Source organism: Alligator mississippiensis, chromosome 10 (genome assembly GCF_030867095.1).
Source record: "Alligator mississippiensis isolate rAllMis1 chromosome 10, rAllMis1, whole genome shotgun sequence".
Lineage (NCBI taxonomy): Eukaryota > Metazoa > Chordata > Crocodylia > Alligatoridae > Alligator > Alligator mississippiensis.
Window position 1 is genome coordinate 22,894,459 of NC_081833.1, and position 22,404 is coordinate 22,916,862.

Genomic DNA, 22,404 nt, shown 5'->3' on the forward strand with positions numbered 1-22,404 from the left:
ATTCATCTTTTGGGAATCAGGATTGTGAGAGACCACCCCAGCACCTGCATCTGAGGGCCACCACATCAGGCTCAGTTTCTTGAAGAGACACAGCTTGCTTAATGACATTATACTTTTTAAATTCATGAGGATAACAAAATGCCCTTCTGCCTACAGGCATGTGTCTGCAGGGATCTGATTAATCAGGGGAAATTGGCTTTACTAACACAGTTCACTGGATTTCTCCTGATTGACAACAGCACAGGAGTGATGGGGACTCACGGAGACCTAGTGAATGAAAAGGCCTGGTGCACAGTGAAAATATGCTAACAAGGGAACAAGTCCCACAGGCACTTAGGAATGTGTGTAACTTATGCTGTGAGAAGTCCCATAGAGTTTCCTAGAATTTACTGCTGTATGCAAAGTGCATATATGGTCAAAGGATTTGGTATTCAATTGGTATTCAACTGGACCGTGACCTTATTTGTGATCCATTTATATGGGCTGCATTAATCCTTAGCATGCATAGAGCACTATCTTCAGAATAATCTCAGCCTTGCTGAGAGGGAAATGCTCTTCCCTCTGATCTATAGGTGACAAAATGGACACAAGTTGGACTTTCAAAACTCCTTTCTTCTACAGTGGCAGTGGGGTAACTAAGATGGGGCAGCTGCCCCGGGTGCTGACTTGAGGGTGGGGGGCAGTGGAAAAAAAATGGCTACCCTTGGCAGCTGCACAATCACATCAGCAACTAGAGGTTGTTGCTGCTCCTGTGCCCTGGCTGCCTGGCTGCATTGCTGTGCCTCTGCATGGAGATGTCTAACTGCAGTAGCCAGATGTTCAAAATGCTCAGTTCCTGTTGTTGTCTCCATTCCTACTGCAGACTTGGCCTCTAGAAACTATAGGGCTTGTGAGTGGATCACATAGCTTGTGGCATAGTCAAAGTCAACCTCAACAGCTGAGTTGCTTATTTAAGGGTTATTTAGCTCAGCCTCCTTACTAAAATTGAAAATTCAGGCAAAGTGCATGGAGTGGATTCTGATCCAGTGTTACCGTCTCTTACTGGAAATAATTTGTAGAATGAAACTTGGAGGGTTGTCCTAATGCACAGATTTGCTCTTCCAGGGACAGCTGTGCTGTTGGGAAGGCAGTGTCCGTTCCTGTCCCAGCAGAGATGAACATTCTGTCCTCAGAGGACAGTCTTTTGATGCCACCATATCAGCTAGCAAGTCCCATTACTAGAGATGCATTCTCACTTGTTTTTCCACTGTAAGGAAAAAGAATATATATTTCCTGGCTTACAAGTCATATCCCAGGATTTTTTATTTTTTTTGTAGCAGGTCGGCAAGGGATGTTTGGCTCCAGAACCAGCTAAGCAACCGTGCCAGGAGCTAGGAAGTTGTGTGCCAGTTGTATGAGAGGTTTGAAGGGCTTGGTTGTGTGGGATATTTAGTGTTGGTGTTCAGGTTCTTCTGGTACCGTCAGCCCTGCAGTGGTCTGTCATCTGGATTTTTGGGACACAGGAGCAGATCCCAATCTTTTTTCTTGGAAGCTTCCCAAATCTCATGATAATTTCTTTCCTTTCCTGCCTCCTATTCCTTTTCTATGCATTATTTTCCCCTCTTCTGGATTCTTTTTTTGTCTCTTGCATGAGCTTTGCTGCTGATGTTTCCCTCTGCTACTTCTGGCCTCCCATCCTCACCCCTGCATTTTCCACAAGAGTCAGACTATGTTCTGCAGGAGAATGAGGAGCACTGCTTGATCCATTCCTCCCAGTTCTGCTGAGTCCTGAGTTCCTCCTACTTTCCTCCTGTAGGTTTACTTTACAGTAATAGATTTAATCTCTATTAAATGATTGATTCTCCATTGCTCTACAGCTCATAGAGTCATGTGCAACTCTGCCAAGTGGGTTTCAAATGTCGCCAAGTCAGAAGGGGAACTACAGAATGGGTGAAAATGACTGCAGACTCTGCAGGGCAACAGAGAGTCAGGCCTTCTGTCTCAATCAGAGATGCCCTGATCCTTTTTGTGTATTAAGAAAATGTATTACGATAGGTCCCAAAGGCTACCCACTGGATTGGGGGTCCATTGTGCTGAGCTTTGTACAGACACAGATATAGTCCCTGACCCCAGAGAATTTATGATCTAGAAGATGTACTTAGCCAAAGAGTTGAGTAAGGGAGTAGCCCACGTGGGTGCTCTCCAGAAATGTATGCTTCTTATCTACTGATGCCTTCTCTCTCTCTACCATGGCTGCACAGTCCCCTCTGTCCCACAGCTTGACCTGCTGCTGGAGTGGTGCAGGCAGTAAGGTTCACAGTTGACAGGCCGGAGTTTGCAAGTTTGAGGCCATAGTAGAAGTGCTCTTGACATGGCCCTGTCAGATTCTAACAAATCTGCAAATTCTGCTAAATACCTTGTCACACAAGGACATGTAAAGGAAGGAAGGATAGCTTGACCTGAGTTTTTGCCTCCTTGTTACTTTTATTTCTGTTAATCTCATTATTTTGATCAGGGTATTTGGAGCGTGTTGCTAGAAGCTAGAAAGAATGCCGTTGCTATCGCTATGAGAAATGGTTTCTGTTGTCCTTTTGGACTTAGAACTGAACTAGTATCAGGCAAAAAGAAACAGACATCTCTTCATAGCTACGTTTCCCTCTCCCTGATTAGAAAGAAGAATCTACAATTAATTAATTGCACCTGCAATTGTTACAGTTGTTTCTTGCTGTAAAATGAAGCTTTCTTGTGCCCTCCTGCCTTGCCACTCCTGTTACCTCCTTTCCTGCAAACAGCAGGCCTATTGTTAAAACCTCTGATTCTTCATATATCATTCCCCGTAATGAAAATAATTAACTGTGAATCACGGAGGTCTCATCATTTTTGTTAGGAGGTTAAAATCCCCGATACACTTTAATAAATTTTGCAACGAGCACATTATAGAAAGTAATTAAAAGCCTTAACCATCTTTCTGCTGCTTTTTTTTCCCCCCTCTCCCTGTGAAAGCGGGATTTAATTGAGGCCAGCTGAAAGTTAGTTGAAATAAATTGTGGATGATAAAGTGGAGGTTTTAATTTAATTCAGGGAAAGTAGCAGTCATTGCCCATGTGTTTGCTTCATAAAGAGTGGGTGGGGGGGAAGAACTCATCTGTACAGTGTGATTAGTGATGAGAAAAGGACAGAGTTGGCTAGTTGCTGGGTGCAGACTTGTGTAGCTAATGTAGTCAGTGTTGCTACCCCCCTTGACACACCTGTTGGGCATGCTTTTCACTTGTATTTCTCAACATGCTTCAGAAACATGAGTCATCTCAACCTCTTGCAGAGATGGGTATATCTTACATTACAGATGAGAAAGCTGAGGCACAGGGAGACTGACTTGACTTGACTTGCCCAAGGTTCCCAGACTGTTTTCAGGACTTCTGCTCTGTTTCTTACAGAAGTCTGTGTAGTCCACAAAGGCACGTGCATGAGCAGACCCTCACCCTGGCCGAGATCCCATTGGTTCCATGAGGATTCTAAAGGGGTAGGAAGGTCCTCTCAGATTAATCACGGGGAGTTAGGGTAGCTCTTTCCCTTGTGGTGCCCTGTAGAACCACGTGCGATTCTGGGGCCCATGTGCTGGAAAGAGAGATATTAGCCATATCTAGACTGGAAACATGCTATCAGTATAGCTCTACCATTACACTGGCTCAGCAATGCACTCCAATAAGTAGCTTATCCCAGCACGGCTGTATCAATGTAGTAACATAATTTCCTGTGAACAAAACTCATTATACTAGTGAAAGGTGCAATCTTGCTGGTATAAGCATATCCATACTGGGAGATGTAGCCAGCCCACCTGTGTCAGGGAACATGCTTCTTCTTTCACTGTCCTATCAACATTACTATGCTGGAAGAAGCCTCTGGGAGAATCCACTCTGGGTTTTTCCTCCTTCCTCCCAGAGAACTTGCCTACTCCCTATGTTCCCTGTGTAATATATGCTGCTACTTTGACAGTGGCACTGGCCCAGCCATGATTAGAGCACGAGGCACACTAGCAAAAGTTTGCTTACAGTGCAAGAGAAAGGAAGGAAATGGAAAATTTCCAAAGTTTATATTGCTTTCAAGCCAGAACAGCAGTTCGTGGGACCAACAATGGCACTTCTCTGGCCCCAGGCCTTTCTGTCTGCTGAATTTCAAAAAAGCAGCTGCCTTTGAAAGTCATTGAAGCTACTACATAAGTCACAAAAATCCTCTCAGAATGGGAAGTATTAAGTGACTGAAATGCTAGGTCCCCTTTGAATATTACAGCAGTATTAAGAATCATGACCCCATCTGGGAACCAACTGTGTTAGTATGTATATGCACAGTACCTAAGACTGTTCCTGCCCCAAATTGCTTACACTCTCAATAGGCAACAAGAGGAGGAGGAAACAAACCTGGAGAATGGAAAGTCCCAGTTCACAAAGGTGTTTCAGTGCCTGACTCACCACTGAGTTTCATAAGGATTTGCCCAGATCAGATATCAGATTAGTGGTAGTCAGAGAAATGATCCAGGCCTCCTGACTGCCAATTTTTTACATTAATTCTACAGTCCTATAACTTCTAACTGGAGACTCTGCTGCATGCGTGCAAATAGACTAAAAAAAATGTAGTAAAATGCAAAGCTGGTGGAATAGTAGTATACTTCATGTATGAGTTCAGGCCCTGGGTCTAGCTCCTTGCTAAGGAGGCAGATGTTTCAAGAGGTTTGTAACATATTTGGAGAGCTGCTGGCTAAGTGGGACATTTTTGGTGAATCCCAGAATAGTCCCAGATTTGACATGATTTATTTTTATCTGCAAATTTGCCTTTCATTATTCTCCTGTCTTAAAATAAATTTCTGTCCTCAAATGGGGGAGCAGAAGGAACATCATGTAGTTTAGCCAACCAACCGTAAACAGCAAAGACACTGTTCTTAAACATTCCACACTGAAAACTTTCCAAATTATTTGGCAGGTGCTTGCAAATGAATGTAAAAAGCTGTACGTTTGGTTTATGAGCAAAGAATGGCAGAAAGATGAAGTCCAATTCTTGCTGAAGTCCTTGGGAGTCTTCCTCCTGTTAACAAGACAAATACACATACAATTTATAATTTATTTTAATAAACACGTTTGGGAAAACTTTTTGAAATAGTCAGATTTGACCCATGTGTCTATGCCTGAGTCTGTATCTTACTTCATCTTTCAGTTTTCTGTGTCTCACAGCCAAGGTATTTCTAGTTGGTTTAGCTTTTTAGGTTCTATGCTTGTCTTTGGGTGTCAGGAGACAACAGGATATCTGCATGTGAAATAGGTAGGTATTTGTGTCTGTCATCTGGGTTGATTTTCTTTAGCTAGACCAGGAGAAATAGAAGTTTTATCTGCAAGTAAATTGCAGGTGCCTTTGGCTTTCTAGGGAATATGTGAGATTGTGTAGCTGATGCTCCACCAGAGACATCCCAAATGTCGAGATGTGCATATTGATTTTCATTGTCTTTAGGGTGGGGGAAAAGCTAAAGTTTTGGAATATGCGTCATGGTTGCCAAGTTGTAAACTTGGTTGCCATAGAGAGAGAAAAAAATGATACTTTTTGGATTAGAAGGGGCTAAGAAGGAGCTAGAGTAGCTTACTATCAATATATATTTAAGGCATATTTAATATCTATACATCTGACCATGCTCCCATTTCTTAAGAAATATTATTGGTAACAGATATTTCAACCCACTCCAGGGAAGTGTATGGAAAATAACCATTGTACAGGAAGTGGCATGTAAATGTAACCTTCAGAAACAGCACATAATTAAAATACATTTCAGCCTGATATATTAAATTGACTAGGAAAGCAAACAAAAATCCTCACTGCCTATATGAATAATACTGAAAGTGTATTTAGTAAGGGATTGGTTGACATACAGAAAAAAACCCAGTGGGAGCAGAGCTAGGGTCTGCCTTATTGCCCTCAACGATCAATCGAGTGGTTTGGGCTTATGTCTGTGATGGATAGCTTTTTTGGCCTTGGAGAATCATTACGGATTACCATTTTGTGCATGTGGGGGCTCAGAAAACTGCACATCATTCAAGACCTGCCTCTGGAAATAGGCCACTAGAGTAGTCCTAACTAGAGTAGCATTAGCAATACACAGACTTCTTTTCAAAGACTGGGCAGCCAAAAGAAGATTTAAATCTGTACCTAGGATTGGGGGTCTTTCTACAATACAGGCATTACATCAACTTAGTTAATTAGGCTGGATGCAGGAATGGACACATGCTGAAGTCCTCTGTTATACATTGATGCCATGGAAGGCTTTCCATTGACTGCATGGATAATAAATCAGTCCCAGATGTGTATTTAGTGTATCTGGCAGTCACTATCAGTGCATGATATGCTGCCAGTGAGTGTGATGATTTGCTTGGCAATGGCTCATCTATCCTGGCTACATCACTCAGGGAAGAGCAGGGCACTGGCTAACTTTGATTTGTTCCATCAGGCTTGGGGCTTATTACCTTTTCCCTTCCTTTTTCTCTCAGAAGGGGACTACAAGAGAAGCTCTTTTTATGTTTAATATTCTCCTTAAACAGTAGCTACCTTTGCTGCTAAGAGGCTGACACTTGGCTCTTTGTTAAGATATACAGCCAGAGGATGTGTGATGTCTTATTAATAAATTATGCAGTTGCCATTTAAGCTTCATTTTCTCTTCCTTATTTGGAAACCATTAACTATCTCTAAGATGTGCATTCCCTGCTAGCCACAGTCTGTGTGTGCTGGTTCTAGTGTATTATAGAAGAGTAATGAATGCAGGCACACACCTGCACACACAATAATAAGGTATGTAGGTCAAAGTAAATAAGGTCCCACAGGGGTCTGTCCTGGGCCTGGTGCTGTTCAATGTGTTCGTTAACAATTTGGATGCTGGCATAGAAAACTTCTTGAGCAAATTTGCAGATGACACGAAACTGGAAAGGATTGTGAATAGGGGTGCACCAAAAGAGATTTTGGGGGCTGATACGGATGGCTGATTTTAAATGAGCCCTATCAGCCAATACCAATCCGATTGCTGATGTGCAGCCTGGCAGCATGGAGAGCAGCATCCGGCTGGTAAGTTTGTTGTGAGGGAAGGAGAGTGGGGGGCAGATCGAGGCCCCTTCTGTGAGGGAGGGAATGGGGCTGGCATTGGAGCTGGGGCAGGGGCAGGTGCTGCACAGCCGGGGTGAGGCGGGGCAGGGGCAGGGGACAGAGCTGTGGTTCGTCCAGGGTTTGTGGAGGGTGGGGGTGGCTCCCACTGTTGTATGCACCCCGGGAGGACATGGGAGGCATGTGCCCTCAGATCTGTGTGTGGGGCAAGGGCAGGCAGCTGGTGGGGGTGGCGCTGGGCTCTTCCCAGTGTGGGGGGCTGGACCAGGCTGCACTCAGGGAGGGCAGCGGCGGTGCTGGGAGGAGTTTGTGGGGGCTATGGCAAATTTTGTGGTGGCTGTAGCCCCCCACCACAGCCCTCCTTCCAGCACTGCTGTTGCTCTCCCTGAGTGCAGCCCCAGCCCGGCCCCCTGCCAGGAAAAATCTAGCACTGCCCCTGGCACCAGCCTGCAGCAGCAGCCTGCACGTGCTCCCCATGACATCCTGAGGTGTGTGCAGTGGCAGGAGCCTCCCCACCCCGGCATCCCTCAGATGAGCTGCGGCTCCGTCCCGCACTCTGCCCCAGCTGGACAGCGTCTGCCATTGCCCCTGCCCCAGCCCTGGCACCTGCCCCACTCCCTCCCTTGCCATGGGGCCCTTGGTCTGCCTCACCACACCCCTTCCTTCCTTTATACCCCTTCACCCACAACAGACTTACCACCCGGGCCCTGCTCGCCAGGCTGCCAGGTGGCGCTCCTGGCCACCTGTGCACTGCACAGTGGCGAGCAGGGCCCGGGTGGTATCATGCATGCAAATATCATGCATGTGATATTTATCAGCAACATTATTGGCCACATCAACCAAAAAAAGCAGATTGCCAATAATTACAATTTTCCTCTTATTGGTGCCAATACGATATGGCACTGATGTATTGGTGCACCTCTAATTGTGAACGTGTTGAAAGATGTGAGCGCAATTCAGAAGGATCTCAACACATTGAAAAGCTGAAGTAGAGCTAACAGGATGAAGTTCAATGAGGACAGATGCAAGGTGCTGCAACTCAGGAGGAATAATCAAAAACACAAACACAAAAGGAGGGATATCTGGCTGGATGGCAGCACTATGAAAAAGAACTTGAGAGTCTTGGTAGGCCACAGGCTCAATATGAGTCTGCAGTGTGATAGAGCTTCACAACAGGCAAATATGGTTTTGGGCTCATCAGTAGAAACTTTTGGTGCAAGACAGGACGTGCTAGTGCCTCTGTACTAAACAGTGTTTTGACTTCATCTGAACAACTTTATGCAGTTCTGGGCTCCCCTTTTTAAAAAAGGACATGGAGAAGTTAGAGATGGTCCAGAGTTTGGGCAACAAAGATAATCAAGGGCTTGGAAAGCAAGTTCTATGAGGAGAGGCTGAAGGAGCTAGGCACATTCAGCTTGTGGAAAAGGTGCCTAAAAGGGGACATAATAGCAGTTTTCAAAGACTTAAAGGGCTGCCATAAAGAAGAGGGAAAGCTCCTTTTCTCTCTTGCTGTAGAGAGGAGGACACAGCCCAGTGGTCTGAAGTTGCAACAAAGCACATTTAGATTGGATAGCCATAAAAACTGTACAGTGAGAATAGTGAAGTGGTAAAATAGACTGCCTAGGGAAGTTGTGAGCTCTGTATCACTGGACGTGTTCAAAAATAGGTTGGACAGGCCCTGGTCAGGGATGATCTATGTGTAGCTATGCTTATGTTATACCATAGCTATTTCCCAAGATTCTGGGCTTTGCTGGTTGCTCCTGCCCAAGCCCCCTCATCCCCCTTTTCTGCTATAGGGTGTTTTTAATCCTTCCCAGAGGCGTCGAGTGTTGGCTACAGCCAGGACTGAGGACTTCACTTGGGGTGTGCTGATTCTCTTGCTGGGACCAGAGCTGGAAATTCCTGGCTAGAGGGTCTTGCCCCTCTGCTCAGGGTCAGACCAATCACCATAGTTAAGGTCAGGAAGGAATTTTACCCCATGGTCAGACTGGTATGGACCACAGGGTGTTTTGCTTTCCTCTGTAGCGGGGGGCATGCCCTATACCCCGGACCTCCTGAGCAACGTTTTATAAAGCAGGACATTGGCTGCCATGGTTTCCATGCTTTACCCGTAGCAGGCTAGGGTGTTAGGTCTATATTGTGTCAGGGTTGAGGGTAGTCTGATGTAGAGTTTAGATTATGGTTGTATGGGATAATGCTGCTTCAGGCAGGGGGGGGTTGTACTGGATGACCTCTGGAGGTTGCTTTCAGCCCTAAATCTCTAAAGCTCCTTCTGTGCATACAACAGCCTATTTCTTTTGTTTCTTTTTTGTGAGGAAAGGAGACGTTTCCTTTCCTTAATTAAGTGCTTGACTCTGCAGTGTTCTGGGACTGTGGAAATGAAGTTGTGCCTGAATAAATAAATTGCAGGAGTAGGCCTCGATTTAATAGAGATTGGATAACTCTGGGTACATCTGACCTGTGAAATTAGCAATGAAATGGGGGGAGTTTCTTCTAGCTCCAGGTGACTGATAATTCATTATGCCTAAGTGCTTTCCCAAATAAGGAATCTTGAATGGAGACCAGTGTTACGTTGTCCTGCTGATCTCTCAGAGCATGAAGTGTGGGGCGTGTCTTTCTCATAGGGCATGAACATACTGGTGCAAAGAAATAATGACTGGTGACATAAAGCTTTAAACCAGGGTGGCTTTGCCAAATCCGGAGTAGAATTACTCCCTGAAAGAATCAGGTCAGATTCCACTGATGTCAGTTTCATTGGTTTAAGTTTTTTCTGCCTACGTCCAGCAAGAAGTCATTTGCTCCTAGAGTATTTACCTGCTCTCCTGCCACTTAGTGGCAAGATGCAATAATAATTGCCTACTGCACGCTGCTATCTCAGGGTAGCTACACAATTCATTCCAAGCCTGCTGTAATTTATATGGGCATACAAAATTGATGTCAATGACACTGTGCTATTGGGTAGCCTGTCCATGCCTGCATGTACACATACACATGCACACATGTGTGCACACACGTATGTGTGTGCAGATGCATGCACACACACACACACACACACACACACACACACACACACACACACTCTGTCCCTCTACCAGATCTACCATGTGACTTGGACTTGTTTGATTTGATGAAAACATCCCTCAGGCACCAACTTGGTTAAGCCTCCATTTTGATTTGCTGACTGGTTATAATCCTGCTGGAACAGAGACCTTCTCTTTCTCTGCTCCTTGGCTCAGAGATTGAAGTCTGACCTTCCTCTTTATTAATCCTTGGGCTTTTTCCTCTTCTGTCTTTTCTCCCTGCAGACACACTGTCAGTGCCTCGCTGGTCCCCACAGATTCCCCGTCGTGACTTAGGAAACTCAATAAAACACAGGTATGGTATCTCTGAGGAGAAAACAGTAAGTCGCTAGAATGCTAGATCCTTGTCATGGCAGGCAATACCCATTTGTTCTGTAATACAGTGCATCCTTTCATCCCAACCCCTCAGTTTCCCTGTTGTCTGGATTAGAGTCATGGCCCTGAAATGGGCATGGCCTTCATCTTGAGCCAGCAACTTACTTTGATCTGGTTTTGGCCAAGTCCCCATTACTCATTCCTGCCCAGGGCAGGGGGTCGGAATCAATGATCTAATAGGTCTTTTCCGACCCTAACATCTATGAAACTGAAAAATGTGCCTTTTGAGACTGATTGCTCTGCAGCCTGTGAGCTGAGATCTAGTATGCTAGATGCATTGTAGCCAGTTGTTCGTCTTCTGTATGTAAGGTCCCTTGAGAGCCCACTGTCCTGGGCAGTGCCCCAAACTAAAGCCCATTGCTTATAATTCAAGTTGAAAAGCTAACTCCCTAGAGAGGCTGGCACTGCGAAGGGCTCTGGAAAAGCAAAAGTTAAGCTAGGTTTGTAGCTGAAAAGTAGATGATGGAAGGGGAAGGAAGATTTTCTTCAGGAAACGTCCTTTCCTATAAAAATCCAGCTTTGAGACAAAACCATTTAGAATACCATAGCACAAGAGTTAGTGTAGGATAATGCGCTAAGCCTGAGTGACAGGGTTTTTATGCTGGCAAGCCGCTTCTTAGAGTCAGCTACAGTGTCTGCACCTGTTGGTTTCAAAGTAAAGGAAAAGCATATTGTTAGTCACCGCTGTTGCTGTTGTTTGGGGTTTCCTGACAGTATTGCACTTCCCTACTTAAGTAAGTGGAGGTCTTCATGCTGGGAGTGGGCAGTCAGAACTTGGATCTTTTTCCTTCCTTCTTTCCCAGCCTTACTGAGTTCTGTGTGGCTTCTGCGAAGCCATGACATGTTCATGTCACCTTGACATTGGCTGGTCAGAGCCCCCTGGTACGTATCTCTTCTGATGTCACTCCTCCCTGCACACTTCCTTGTTAGTGTCTCCTGAGTCCTGTACCTGGCTGGTTGTGGCCATGGAAATATCCCATGGTGTGCTGCATTGGTGATGAAGTAATGTGAAAACTCTTCAGCTTGAGCCCCCCTCCCTTTCCTGGAGGTAATGCCTCAAGTTCCTGTATATCACCCCTGCTCAAGTGAAGTGAAAGGAGCCTCTCTTATTCATAGTGCCTGGGGATAAGGCCCCAGGCTCTTTGGGACACTGGTAAGGAAAACCATCTGGTGATCAGAATGGCCTAGTCCCAGGCTTTATAGTTAGGGGGTTGAGAAAAGGAGTCCATTCAGGATGTATCTTGTCCAGCCACATCAATTCGTGTGTGTTAAGCTCCCATAGCCCAGTTACCAGGGGTAGAGATGGGGTTACCTTGATCTCCTCCCGCCCCCCACCCCCCATCTTAAAACCAGAGGGAGAACTCTTCTTAGCTGTTTCCTTGGTTATTGAAATTGACTGAGTTAACATGGATGACCTGGGACAGCCAAGCAATAAGCCTTGTTATTTCTCTTTCTCCAGCATAGATCCAACAGGAGGAGGGAGGCAGAGGCTTCTCCTTGTATTTCTAACACCTGGGCACAGTGTCCTCAAAGCATACTCAATTCCATTTTAATTCAGATGTGGTTTAGATAAGGCTGGAGCTGTTATCAATAAAAAAAAAACTGTACATTATCTGTGACCTACTGACCTTGAGTAAATTCTATATGAGCCCTACTCTGCTCTTCCATATCTACCATGAGAAAAAGAAATCGAAATGACCTCCATGCCGCTTTCCAGTTGGCAGCTGTTCTGGTGACAGGCTGCACTTGAGATACAGGAAAGGAACTGTGTGTGCCTGTAGCCAGAGCCCGGCACTAGGAGCAATGGGCCTCTCTCTAAATCAGTGCTTTAATCTAGATGCAAGGAGGTTGCTTAAGTTGAACGGGAATTTTTTCTTACTAGAAATTTCTCATACTCTCTTTCTCTTTGCAGTGAGAGCAACCCTTTTCCTAGCCTCAACAGAAGTTCTTATTGGGTATTATTCATGCTAGTCACAAAATAGTTAAGAATTTCAGAAGCACCCAGATTCTTTGCAGGGTTCAGTTCCTGACTACCCATAGAAAGATGAAGTTTTGTGAATTAACTGGGGGTACATCTAACCATGGCAAACAGCTGTGCAGGATCCCTGAAGAGCTTCAACTGTTTCCTGTGGCTTTTATTTCCAAGAACACTCATTCTGCCACTAGCTGCCTGGGGCTGATGGTGAACTGCAGCTGAGTGGAGAAGCAATGCTCTTTGAAGTAAAAGCCCCAATAAACAGCTATATGGCTTATCTTTCATTTGGCAACCTACTGAAAAATCAAGGGGGTTGTGAACCACCCAAGTATGGAAAATCTTTGTGGTACTGTATTTGTATGTCTAGATGCCCCAACCAGAATTAGAGTCCCCTTGCATTGTGCAAGCATCCAGTCAGAGGTAGTCCCTGTCCTTAAGAATTGACACTTAAAATAGATGGAAGTGTGAAAGGATGGGACCACCTGAGACCTCAAGAGATGGACTAAGTACTCTGAGTTCACAGTGGGAGACCAACAGCTGAGTCTCTGGCTAGTGCCATAGCTATGGTACCAGTCCTTCCTCATTGGAACTGGAGCTTACTGAAATCTGCGCTCAGCAGTTGCTACAGATTAGGTCATTGGTGCCTAATTGATATTTTGGGTTTTTCTATGCTAAAATAGTTTCATTCAGGGTATCAATGATCAAACTACCCTTTGTGGAACAGGGTATTTTTCCAGGAATCTTGTAGTCAAGCAGAAGAGGTTTCTGGCTAAGAGCAAGTGAAGGTGAGACTACTCTTTTTAGCATTCCCTAAAAGCTAATATTTCACTCTCAGCTTCTCCCACTCAACTTGGAGGGAAAGTGTTCTCCTTTACTTGTCCCGGCAAGATGGACAATGGGATGTTTACTCTGCAGTACAGTAGTGGCCACCGAATATAGCACACACAAAGCCCACAAATCTCTGCTCTTTCGGATACTTGGACTTCACTTAGGCAAGGGGTGTAGTTTCAGGCATGGACTAGCCAGCAAAATTTCTTGGGCTCACCCTCAGTTGGTGTGAACTGAAGTCACTGGTGAAAGAGGGATCCCATGTTTATCCTTACTTTACTTACTCTGAGCATAACCTGTCCTTTCTGGACCTACCAAAGGCAGATGCTACTAAATCATGATCCTCAGGTACAGAATCCTACAGCAGATGACTGCTTCAATCCAGAATCTCAGTAGTTTGTTTTCAATAGTTTATGTTTTTGGGTGGCTGATGCTGCTCTAAAGCCTTCTCTTTTTAATATTGTTTTTATTTAGGTTGTATGGTCCCGAGTTGAAGGTTACATAGAACGGTAAAACGTCAGCCCTTCTGTAACTCCATTACCCTCACTGGAGACACTCCAGGGATGAATTTGCTTCAGTCAGGATTCGGTGGAGTGATATGGGGCAAAATTAGGCCACAATGGCTGTAACAGTAAACATGCAGAGTGACCAGTTGATAGGTCTGTGGCTAAGGGCAGGTTAACGTGGAAGGGGATCTAGTCTGTAATTGTTAAATTCCTTCTGTTTTCTCAGTTCCTTCTCTTTGCTCTTTCACTTCAGTCGGCTTCTTTCAGATGCCACTTCTGCCATAGCTCAGCTGGGTGACGAGGCCCAGGCTCTAAGCTGGGGCTGCTATAAGTTTTCCTTTCTCAACAAACATGCACGTTCTTAGATGGTAAGATCTTTTTTGACAGGGGCAGTATCTCCTAATGTGGTTGAACAGCATCTAACCTACTCTGTCGTGCTTCTGTAGTACAGGGAAGTAATATTATGTTAAGGCTTACAGCAGTTTGCTTACTGTATTCTATCAACTCAGTGCTATGGAACTTGCACACCTAAAATTCCCATTTAAGTCATCAAGGGGTTGGGACTAAAGGTACTTAACTAGTTTAGGATTAAAAAGGATAAACTTTGATTCAATAAGCAATTTTGGTTCTCTTGATCTTGTGGACAAGTTCAAATAGCTCTTCTGCGTGAACAGGGCTAGAGAGATGAGTGGAGAGAGGCTTATAAATAGCAAAGTTTCCTGCACCTGGTGGAGGGCACAGCAACCTTGTTTGTACTTAACACTTATCTGATGTTTTTCCTCTGCAGATTTTCCACCAAGTATTGGATGTCTCAGACCTGTACCGTCTGTGGGAAAGGAATGTTATTTGGATTAAAATGTAAAAACTGCAAGTACGTCACAGTTTCTAAGTTGCTTTTGTTGTTCCTTAATGTTACAAAGGGAATAATTAGGCTCGCATTTTCTGAACCGTAGCAGCACAGCTCCTGGGTGTGTGTGTTCTGAATGGGGCTCAGATATACAAGCCCTTGCCTCATTTTCAAGAACCTTAAAAATATATATTCTTTTTGTGATTTGGGACTACAGAAAAAGATCCAGTGTGGGAAGCCAAGGCACTGGAGCCCTGAGTTCACTGAGTGTCCCAAGCTAGTCCTGCTTTTGGATTTTGAACAGGCCAACATGAGGTGGGGAGAGGAGTTGGTTCAATTTCCACAGTCCCATTGATCCCCCAGCTGAGCCTGATAACCATTTTTATAATATAAACACCTGTCCTGTAGGCACACTGACCCAGGACAACAAGGTCACTTCCTGCTGACCAGCAGGTGTCTGTCAGATGGTAAGAACCTTCACTTACAGTAGATGTAGCCTAGTAAAGAATCCATTAAATTCTCCTTTTGCCCTTCCTTGCTTTGGTGTTTCCCTGACCATGATTATGAAAAGGCAAGGTTCAGAGAGTTAGGAGACATAACTCTCTCACTCTCCTCTGTTCCAGACCACTCACACCCCAAGGATCCTGACTCAGAGTCAGGTTCCTGGCAACACATCCTTTTTCTCTGGTTCTGGGCATAGAAGAAACTCCCCCCTCCCAGATAAACAGCTGATCTAGTCCTGCTACTGTACAAATCCTTTCTGTCTGGGCTGGCAAGCATGGCACCTTCCTTTGGCTAGAGGGAGAGGGCTAACGTCTTTACTTCCAGTGTCTAGTTGTACAGTCTATCACAATTAGGCATACATTTTGTACACAAAAAGTGGATTAAAAATTTTAATAATATTGATTGATTTGGGGGAGGATGCTAATTGGAAGAGAACCCTAAACCTTTTACTAGCAGAGAGATGGCACCAAAGGCATTCTGGAGTGGCAAAATGGTGGCTAAGATTTGATTTGGGTTACTTGAGCCTAGTGTCCCAGACACCCAGCAGTATGTTGTGCCCATAAACTAAGAATGGTAGAAGCTCTTGAGCAGCAATTAAGAAATATCTGTCTGATGATCAGTCCATTCCTGTTGTCTTTAATGGAAATGCAGCCTATGGCATAGCGTGACTGAATTTGTCCCTCTGCATGGTGCACAGCAATAAATCAACTTGTGGCAGTAATTGTATTTACAGTACAGCTCTGTGATTGAATGTGAAAGTACATTAATAATGGATAATAGTGGAGAATTTTATGACCAATAATAGCATGTGAAGCTATACACACTGAGAGAAAAGTAATCAAATCTCATGCATCAAGGAGTAAAGCTTAGTTCCTGGAAGAATAGAAGAGAGTTCTCTTCCCCTTCTCCTGCACATGTCTTGCTCTGACAGACACAGCTGGTTAGATGCACTGTCTACCTTTGACATTTTGGGTGTTGGTCCCTCTTTGGGGGTGGGATCATCAGATCTGAGAAACTTGTGGTCTGATCCAGTATGGCAGATCATGTGGTCCAAGCCCAGTTGGCTTCTCTGTCGTGACCTTTCCCCCTTATTACAGGAAATCCAGGCTGCTCTTAAAAGAGAAGTCAGCAGAACCCTTTGATTGTATATTCATGGGAGTTTTACCTTTGATCTCATAGGAAAGCTGCCTCCAGCCCTAAATAAATCTACTGCTCAAGTGGTTCCCATTTTCAGCACCCAGGGACCCTACTTAGGATCAAGGCTGTTTGGTGCTTAGCAGGATCAGGCTCATAGCATGTAGAGAGTTTTTCAGTAGTGTGATCCTGCCACCTGTCCTGTGTCCCTGAAGTTACCTTCAGGAGGACAGTACCAGTGCCTTCCTTCATTCTCCTAATTCCCAGGCCCAGGATGTTTCACATATTGTCCTGCGACACTTTTGCACACAAGGCTTCAGAGAAGGCAGTGCTGCAGCTGAGCAAGCCAGGAAGCAAAGGAGCTGTGCCAGCAGCTAAGATGAATGGTGGCACCTTGAGCATGGTACAGCCTGGCACTTCAGATGTGCGTACTTCATGGCAACGCTGCCTTGAGCTGCATTCTCTCGTTTATGCCATCAGCAAAAATCTTCCAAGCTTGTGTTCATCCAGGAAGCTCATTGTCTTCTAGAGGAGTCAAACAGATGAAAATTGCTATTAGGATGTGATTTATTGGAAGTGGGCCTTGCTTTAGATGACACAAAATTGACAGGATTTAAAAAGAAAAGCAGGGCAGATTCTGACCTATTTATGCCTTTTGAAATCCAAAGTAGCCTTCCTAATGTGGAGATTGGCAGTTAACAGACAGTAGTTGTTAAACTGGTATTGGAGACATAATTCACATTTCTAAGACTCAGAAATATGTTGGATCGCTTTTTGGTAACTGAGCCAATACAAACTATATAATGCTGGCTGTGTTCCGTTAATTAAATAGCAATGAGCTAGCAAAATTAGGCTTAACTGCACGTAATAAATGGTATTACTGCCTCATAGAAGCTTGAATGCAAATTTTCCTCTTATAGCAACTTTAACAAGGACTTTTTAAAAATAAATCTTTGAATCCCTTAAGTATTGGATAGTTTCCTGTCAATATCATTCTGTTCAGCTTCGGAAATCTCTTGCCCTCTCCTATTGCATTTCATTGTATAAAAATGGGTGGGTTTGATTAATGTTGCCAACTGACCTAGCTCCTGCACGTGGACAGCAATAGGTTTGTGTGCACTAGAAGCAAGGCAGTGCAGAAGTCCAGCATTGCTGGAACAGCAAAATGAGATTTGAGGTTCTTTGAGAAATATGGTGAAAATCAGGTGCTTGAAACCTATTGCATAAGAAGCAGAGAGCCTGGTCTGAGGAGCACTGACAGACCTTAGAGTTAGCAGGCATGCTGCGGAAATGCCAGACAGGGCTGAAATTGGGAAGCAGGGAGAGTGAAGTCCCTGTACAGTGTCTGTGTCTGTGTTGTGTCAGTCCTGGCTTTTCATAAGAAAAGAAACAATCCAATTTATTGCAAATGCTAAAATAACATCAGGGGAAATACTAACAAACTGCTTCAGCTCAGCAACTTCTGCCTTCCTTGGTCAGCCACCGGCACTGTTTTCATTGAAAAGAAAAAAAAAAGTAAAATGAAACAAAGCAGGTTAAACAAATAGCCTCCCGCCTCTGGAACCTCAAATATCAAATTAATCCTCGACTCTCCCTCTAGGAATCTTTTTTTATAATAAAAGCTAACATGCATGACTCCTGAATTTTCATTACCCAGCTCATTGACTTGGATCTGATTTATTTATTATTATTATTATTATTATTGTTTTATCCCTTGCCCCTGCTTTTTTTTAATATTTCTTTTCCTTTTTGCTTGCCACATTTGAGTGTCAAGTGCTGACACAAGCTTATTCTGATGGGGTTCTTGGTGTCAGACTGAGAGATCGGGATGCTTTTACATTCCTAATTAGGAAAAAATGAAAAGGGTTTAGGGGCATGAGAGCCTGCATATAGCTAGAGGTATGAACCATGGGTGAAACCCTCAGAAGACTCCTGCCCCCCAGCTGTGTTAAATAATAAAAGCTGTGCAGAATGTTAAACGAAACAGCCATTGCTTTAAATGGCCTAAATATTTTTGTTAAATGTCCTAATAATAAAACCATAAGGAACATTGCTATGGCAGAGACATCTGAAGACAAAGAGAGGGAGAGAAATCTGGGTTTTAGCTGGTGATGTCCCCTTTGCTGCCATAGGATTTAATTAAGTGCAAACCCTTATTAGCATGGGATACTATTCAGGTGGAAATGGTGAGGTCTCTTCATATAGCGCAGCTTTCTGCTCCCTTTGGCTCAGCTGAGGTTGTCAGAAATGACCATTTTAACATCTCTGAGCTTGGAATAAGGCCCCTGTCCACTAAAGGAAGAGCGCTGAAGCACATCCTTTTCCATTTTTCATGGAAGGATGCCGTGCTCTACCACCATCCGACTGGGAGGTGGTTAGCAACGTTAGTCTGAAATCAGGCAGAAGGCAGGTCAAGGTGACACCTTACAGACTGACTGGTTTAGAGAGGCATGAGCTTTCATAGGCTCATTAGATGGGCAATATACCTTTTACCACCCATACTTCCTGGGACCCCTGTCTCCAACTTGTAGTAGACACCTCTTTCTACATCTACATTAATGTTCCTTTGTGCTAAGCTTGGCTATGTGTAACAGTCTCTCTCCTCCACTGCACACAGACTGTTCACAGCTGTTTCCACTTGACAACTGTTTCTACTTCTTCTCTTAGGCTAAAGTGCCACAACAAATGCACCAAAGAGGCCCCTCCCTGCCACCTACTGATCATCCATTGCGGAGGTAAGAATTCCTTTTACATCCTTGGCTTTCTGGATATTTTCGTCAGGTAAAATTTTTCAGGAGCACCTAAGTGACATAGGAGCCTAATTCCCCATTGAGAGACAATGGGGTGCAGGCTCCTAAATCACTTGGGCACCTTGGAAAGTGTTACCGACCATCTTTTCCGCTTATAGGGAGACGAGCTGTCCGATGCGAGGCAGATTTGCATTCCAAACCACTTCCACCCACCCTTCCCCTGCCACCCTTTCTTTTCAGATTCCCCACAACACGGGGTAAGTGCAACAGGTTTTAGCCTTTTGCTAACATTGAAAGCTGGCCTGGGTGGAAGTTTGGGGCCATAGATCTGCAGTGGCTCTGTTGATGCATGCGGGTCTCATTTCACTACACGGAGCAGCAGTGTTCATGTCAGGCAGTGGCACATTCAGATGCTAATTGCGCTATTGAAATCCTCTGCCTTCCTCTCCTCCAGGAGAGCAGTTCATAAATATGAAAAGGAAGTGGGCACATTTACAAATCCAGAAGGGAAGAAGGGAAACAGTGCACCAAGAAGAGTTCCTTTCCCCCCACCCTTTTCGTTCACATTTTGGCTAAGCGTTCCCAGTGCAAAAGGGAGGAGAGTTGGAGATTACCTCAGGGAAGATCTTTAAATTAAGATTCCAAATATGCATTTAATTTTAGATCTAATCAGGCTTTTCTCGTATATTAAATACCATCTGATTTTTAAAAATATATTCAAAGAATATATTTCTTTTTTGTGAGCTGTTTTTTTTAATAAGTTCGTTTATTGCACCTAATGAGGCCAGTCCTGCTCTAGAAAAATGGAAATGGAACATAGTCCAGTTCAGAGTTGGCTAACTGCTTTTCAGTTGTGGGCTGCCCTGTATGGTCCTGCTGGTAGGGATGAGCCAGGACTTAATAAATATGTAGGAATAGTTTTTTGTAGTTGTGTGACACACGTAGACCATGGGGTTCTCTTGGACACACTAGCTCCAAGAATGACTACCAGCCTGCCCTGATTGGAGTCGTTACGCAAGGGGCATTTGTTGGAGTTGCTACACAAGGGGCTTCGAGACCTGCTCTAATGAAAGTGCCCTCAGCATCCCATGTATCAGCATCCCCATATGCCATTTTGCAGTGCGGTGACACTGATACATGAGATGTGTAGGCTGGTTGGAGTGTGCTAATTAGCACATTCCAGCAGACTCAATTAATTGAGTCTGCTCTGATGTACTGTAATTACCCAAGGTACCCAAGGGTCCTGAAACCTGGTCTAGTAGCAAGCAGCTAAGGGAGGAAACCACTGATCATGCTTCATGGCTCTGCCTCTCTGTAAACTCAGTGGTTCCTGAGTTGCTGGCTTTGCTCACCATTTCTGATGCCAGCCTTTTGGAAGGTTATTTTCTTTTTTATTCTAGGTCAGTCTCCCACCTGCATCCTTGTCAACTGCCGACAGTTAGAGAGAAAACTAGGTGACTCTTCACTTCAGCTACTGCCATGAAAAGCCCAGTCAGTGTCAATGTCAACCACTGTCCTGGGAGTCCTTTCCTGCAGAAGTGCTCTGAGTGTCCTGCTTCATAAATGAGCGTCACCCATCCCCATCCCTTTGGGAAACTACAAATCAGAGACAAAGAACATGTCCTTCTCCATGTGGGAAAAGTGAAAGTATTCTGAAAATATGGAGGCAGTAGTGCTTAATGATAAACAGGTGGAAGGAAGAGAGGAAAAAAGTTTACCGCTGTCAGTTAAGATTTGCAAAGGGGAGGCTCTGAGCCAGTCCCTAGGAGGGGGTGAGGCCCCTATGCATGGCCAGAGCAAAGTCCCAGTTGCCTGATGAATTGTAGCCTGGAGGCTGGTTCTTGGGAACAGGGTGGTGTCAGAGCAAAAGTTAACACCTAGATGAAGTTCAAAACACAGAAAGGTGGTGAAGGGTCTCTTTTACTTGTCTCCTTTGACTAGTCTGTATCATAGTACTAGCTAAGCAGCATTAGAGGATGCAGTAACATGAAACTATGGATCTCTCCATTCCCTCTCTCCTGGGCTGGTGTTCAGAGTAAAAAAGCCAAGCTGCCAGAGGTTAGGCACTTAAACTTCTCAGCCTGAGGTTCAGTGCTGTCTGCTCCAAGGGATGGAGCCTGAACCCCAAACATTTCCCCCTAGTCTCCCAAGCTGGAACTTGGTCTAACAGTTCCTTACTGGAGTTCAGACAGCACCCCTTGATCCTGCTACAAGTGGGTTCAGGGCACTGTTTCCTTACTGGTACAAATTAAGAGTCATTTAACTGGAATTGTTGTAAAACTGGTGCAAAGCAGAGAACAGTACTGCAGACTGCAAACAGGCTCTAGTAGCCAGGGTGTGTAATTGCTGGTGGTGTGAATTCACAAGTATTTACTCTGGCTTATAAGAGAATGCACAATGAGTAGTCCACCTTCTGCACTGTTGACACTAGCCATTGATCAAAATAAAGCCAACTTGTTCCTCTTCTAATGGTGCTTTGAGTGCCTCTTGATCCCTTAGGCATTAGCCCAGAGTGTGCTTGGAATGGCTTTTGAAGGCTTTCACTGCAGAACATTGTGGGTGAGGCCAGGGAAGCTGGCAGTTTGGGGAAGAACTGTTCAGCTCTTAAGTGAAGAGATTACAAGGGGGACTTTGAAATTTAGCTTAGTCATTACAAATTCTGGAAGCAGATCGGAAGTCTTCAAGTGCAGGGCTCCTCCAGAGTGACCTGCATGCAAAGCTGAAATTTTGTTTTAAAACATTGATTTCTTTCTCTCTTTTTTTAACCCTCCCCCCCCTTCTCTCATCTCCCTTCTTGATCCAGCAAGATTAGTCCGAACAGAGTCTGTGCCGTGTGATATCAACAATCCTTTAAGGAAGCCACCCAGGTATTCTGACCTACACGTGAGCCAGACGCTACCCAAAACCAACAAAATTAACAAGGTGAGATGTCCTGCTTTCCTTTTACCCAGGCTGTTCATTTTGTCTTCCATCTATTGGGAACAGATGCAAATACAATCTCAAGTCACAAGCAAGATGTAAATTGCTTCAGACTTCCCAATGCACACACATGAACAGATTCCTTCTCCCCACCATCTTCTCCATAAGAAACTGCCAGGCTTCACAGTGCGTAGTGTGCCAATCTGTTTATGGTATCATTGTCATGGTTACAGCAGCCAGTTGTGAAGTTGCATTTGGGGGAATAAGAAACCGGCACAGACAAGCTGTTGAGAGAGAGTGGTTCTGCTTTTGTGCCAGTGACCTTAATTCTAAAGCATTAAAGATGAGAGACACTGAAAGATGACTAAGAAATTTTGTC

General features: G+C 44.5%; 1 protein-coding gene across 3 annotated transcripts in view; it reads left to right on the forward strand.

Moving 5' to 3' along the window:
• Positions 1 to 22,404, forward strand: part of KSR2 (kinase suppressor of ras 2) — a 317,481-nt gene that overhangs the window by 162,693 nt on the left and 132,384 nt on the right. For all 3 annotated transcript variants that reach the window (XM_059713555.1, XM_059713556.1, XM_059713557.1), the window contains exons 6-10: positions 10,413 to 10,482; positions 14,659 to 14,742; positions 19,024 to 19,091; positions 19,265 to 19,363; positions 21,910 to 22,028. In XM_059713555.1, the coding sequence (XP_059569538.1) occupies positions 10,413 to 10,482; positions 14,659 to 14,742; positions 19,024 to 19,091; positions 19,265 to 19,363; positions 21,910 to 22,028 (440 nt within the window). The remainder of the gene's footprint in view (positions 1 to 10,412; positions 10,483 to 14,658; positions 14,743 to 19,023; positions 19,092 to 19,264; positions 19,364 to 21,909; positions 22,029 to 22,404) is intronic.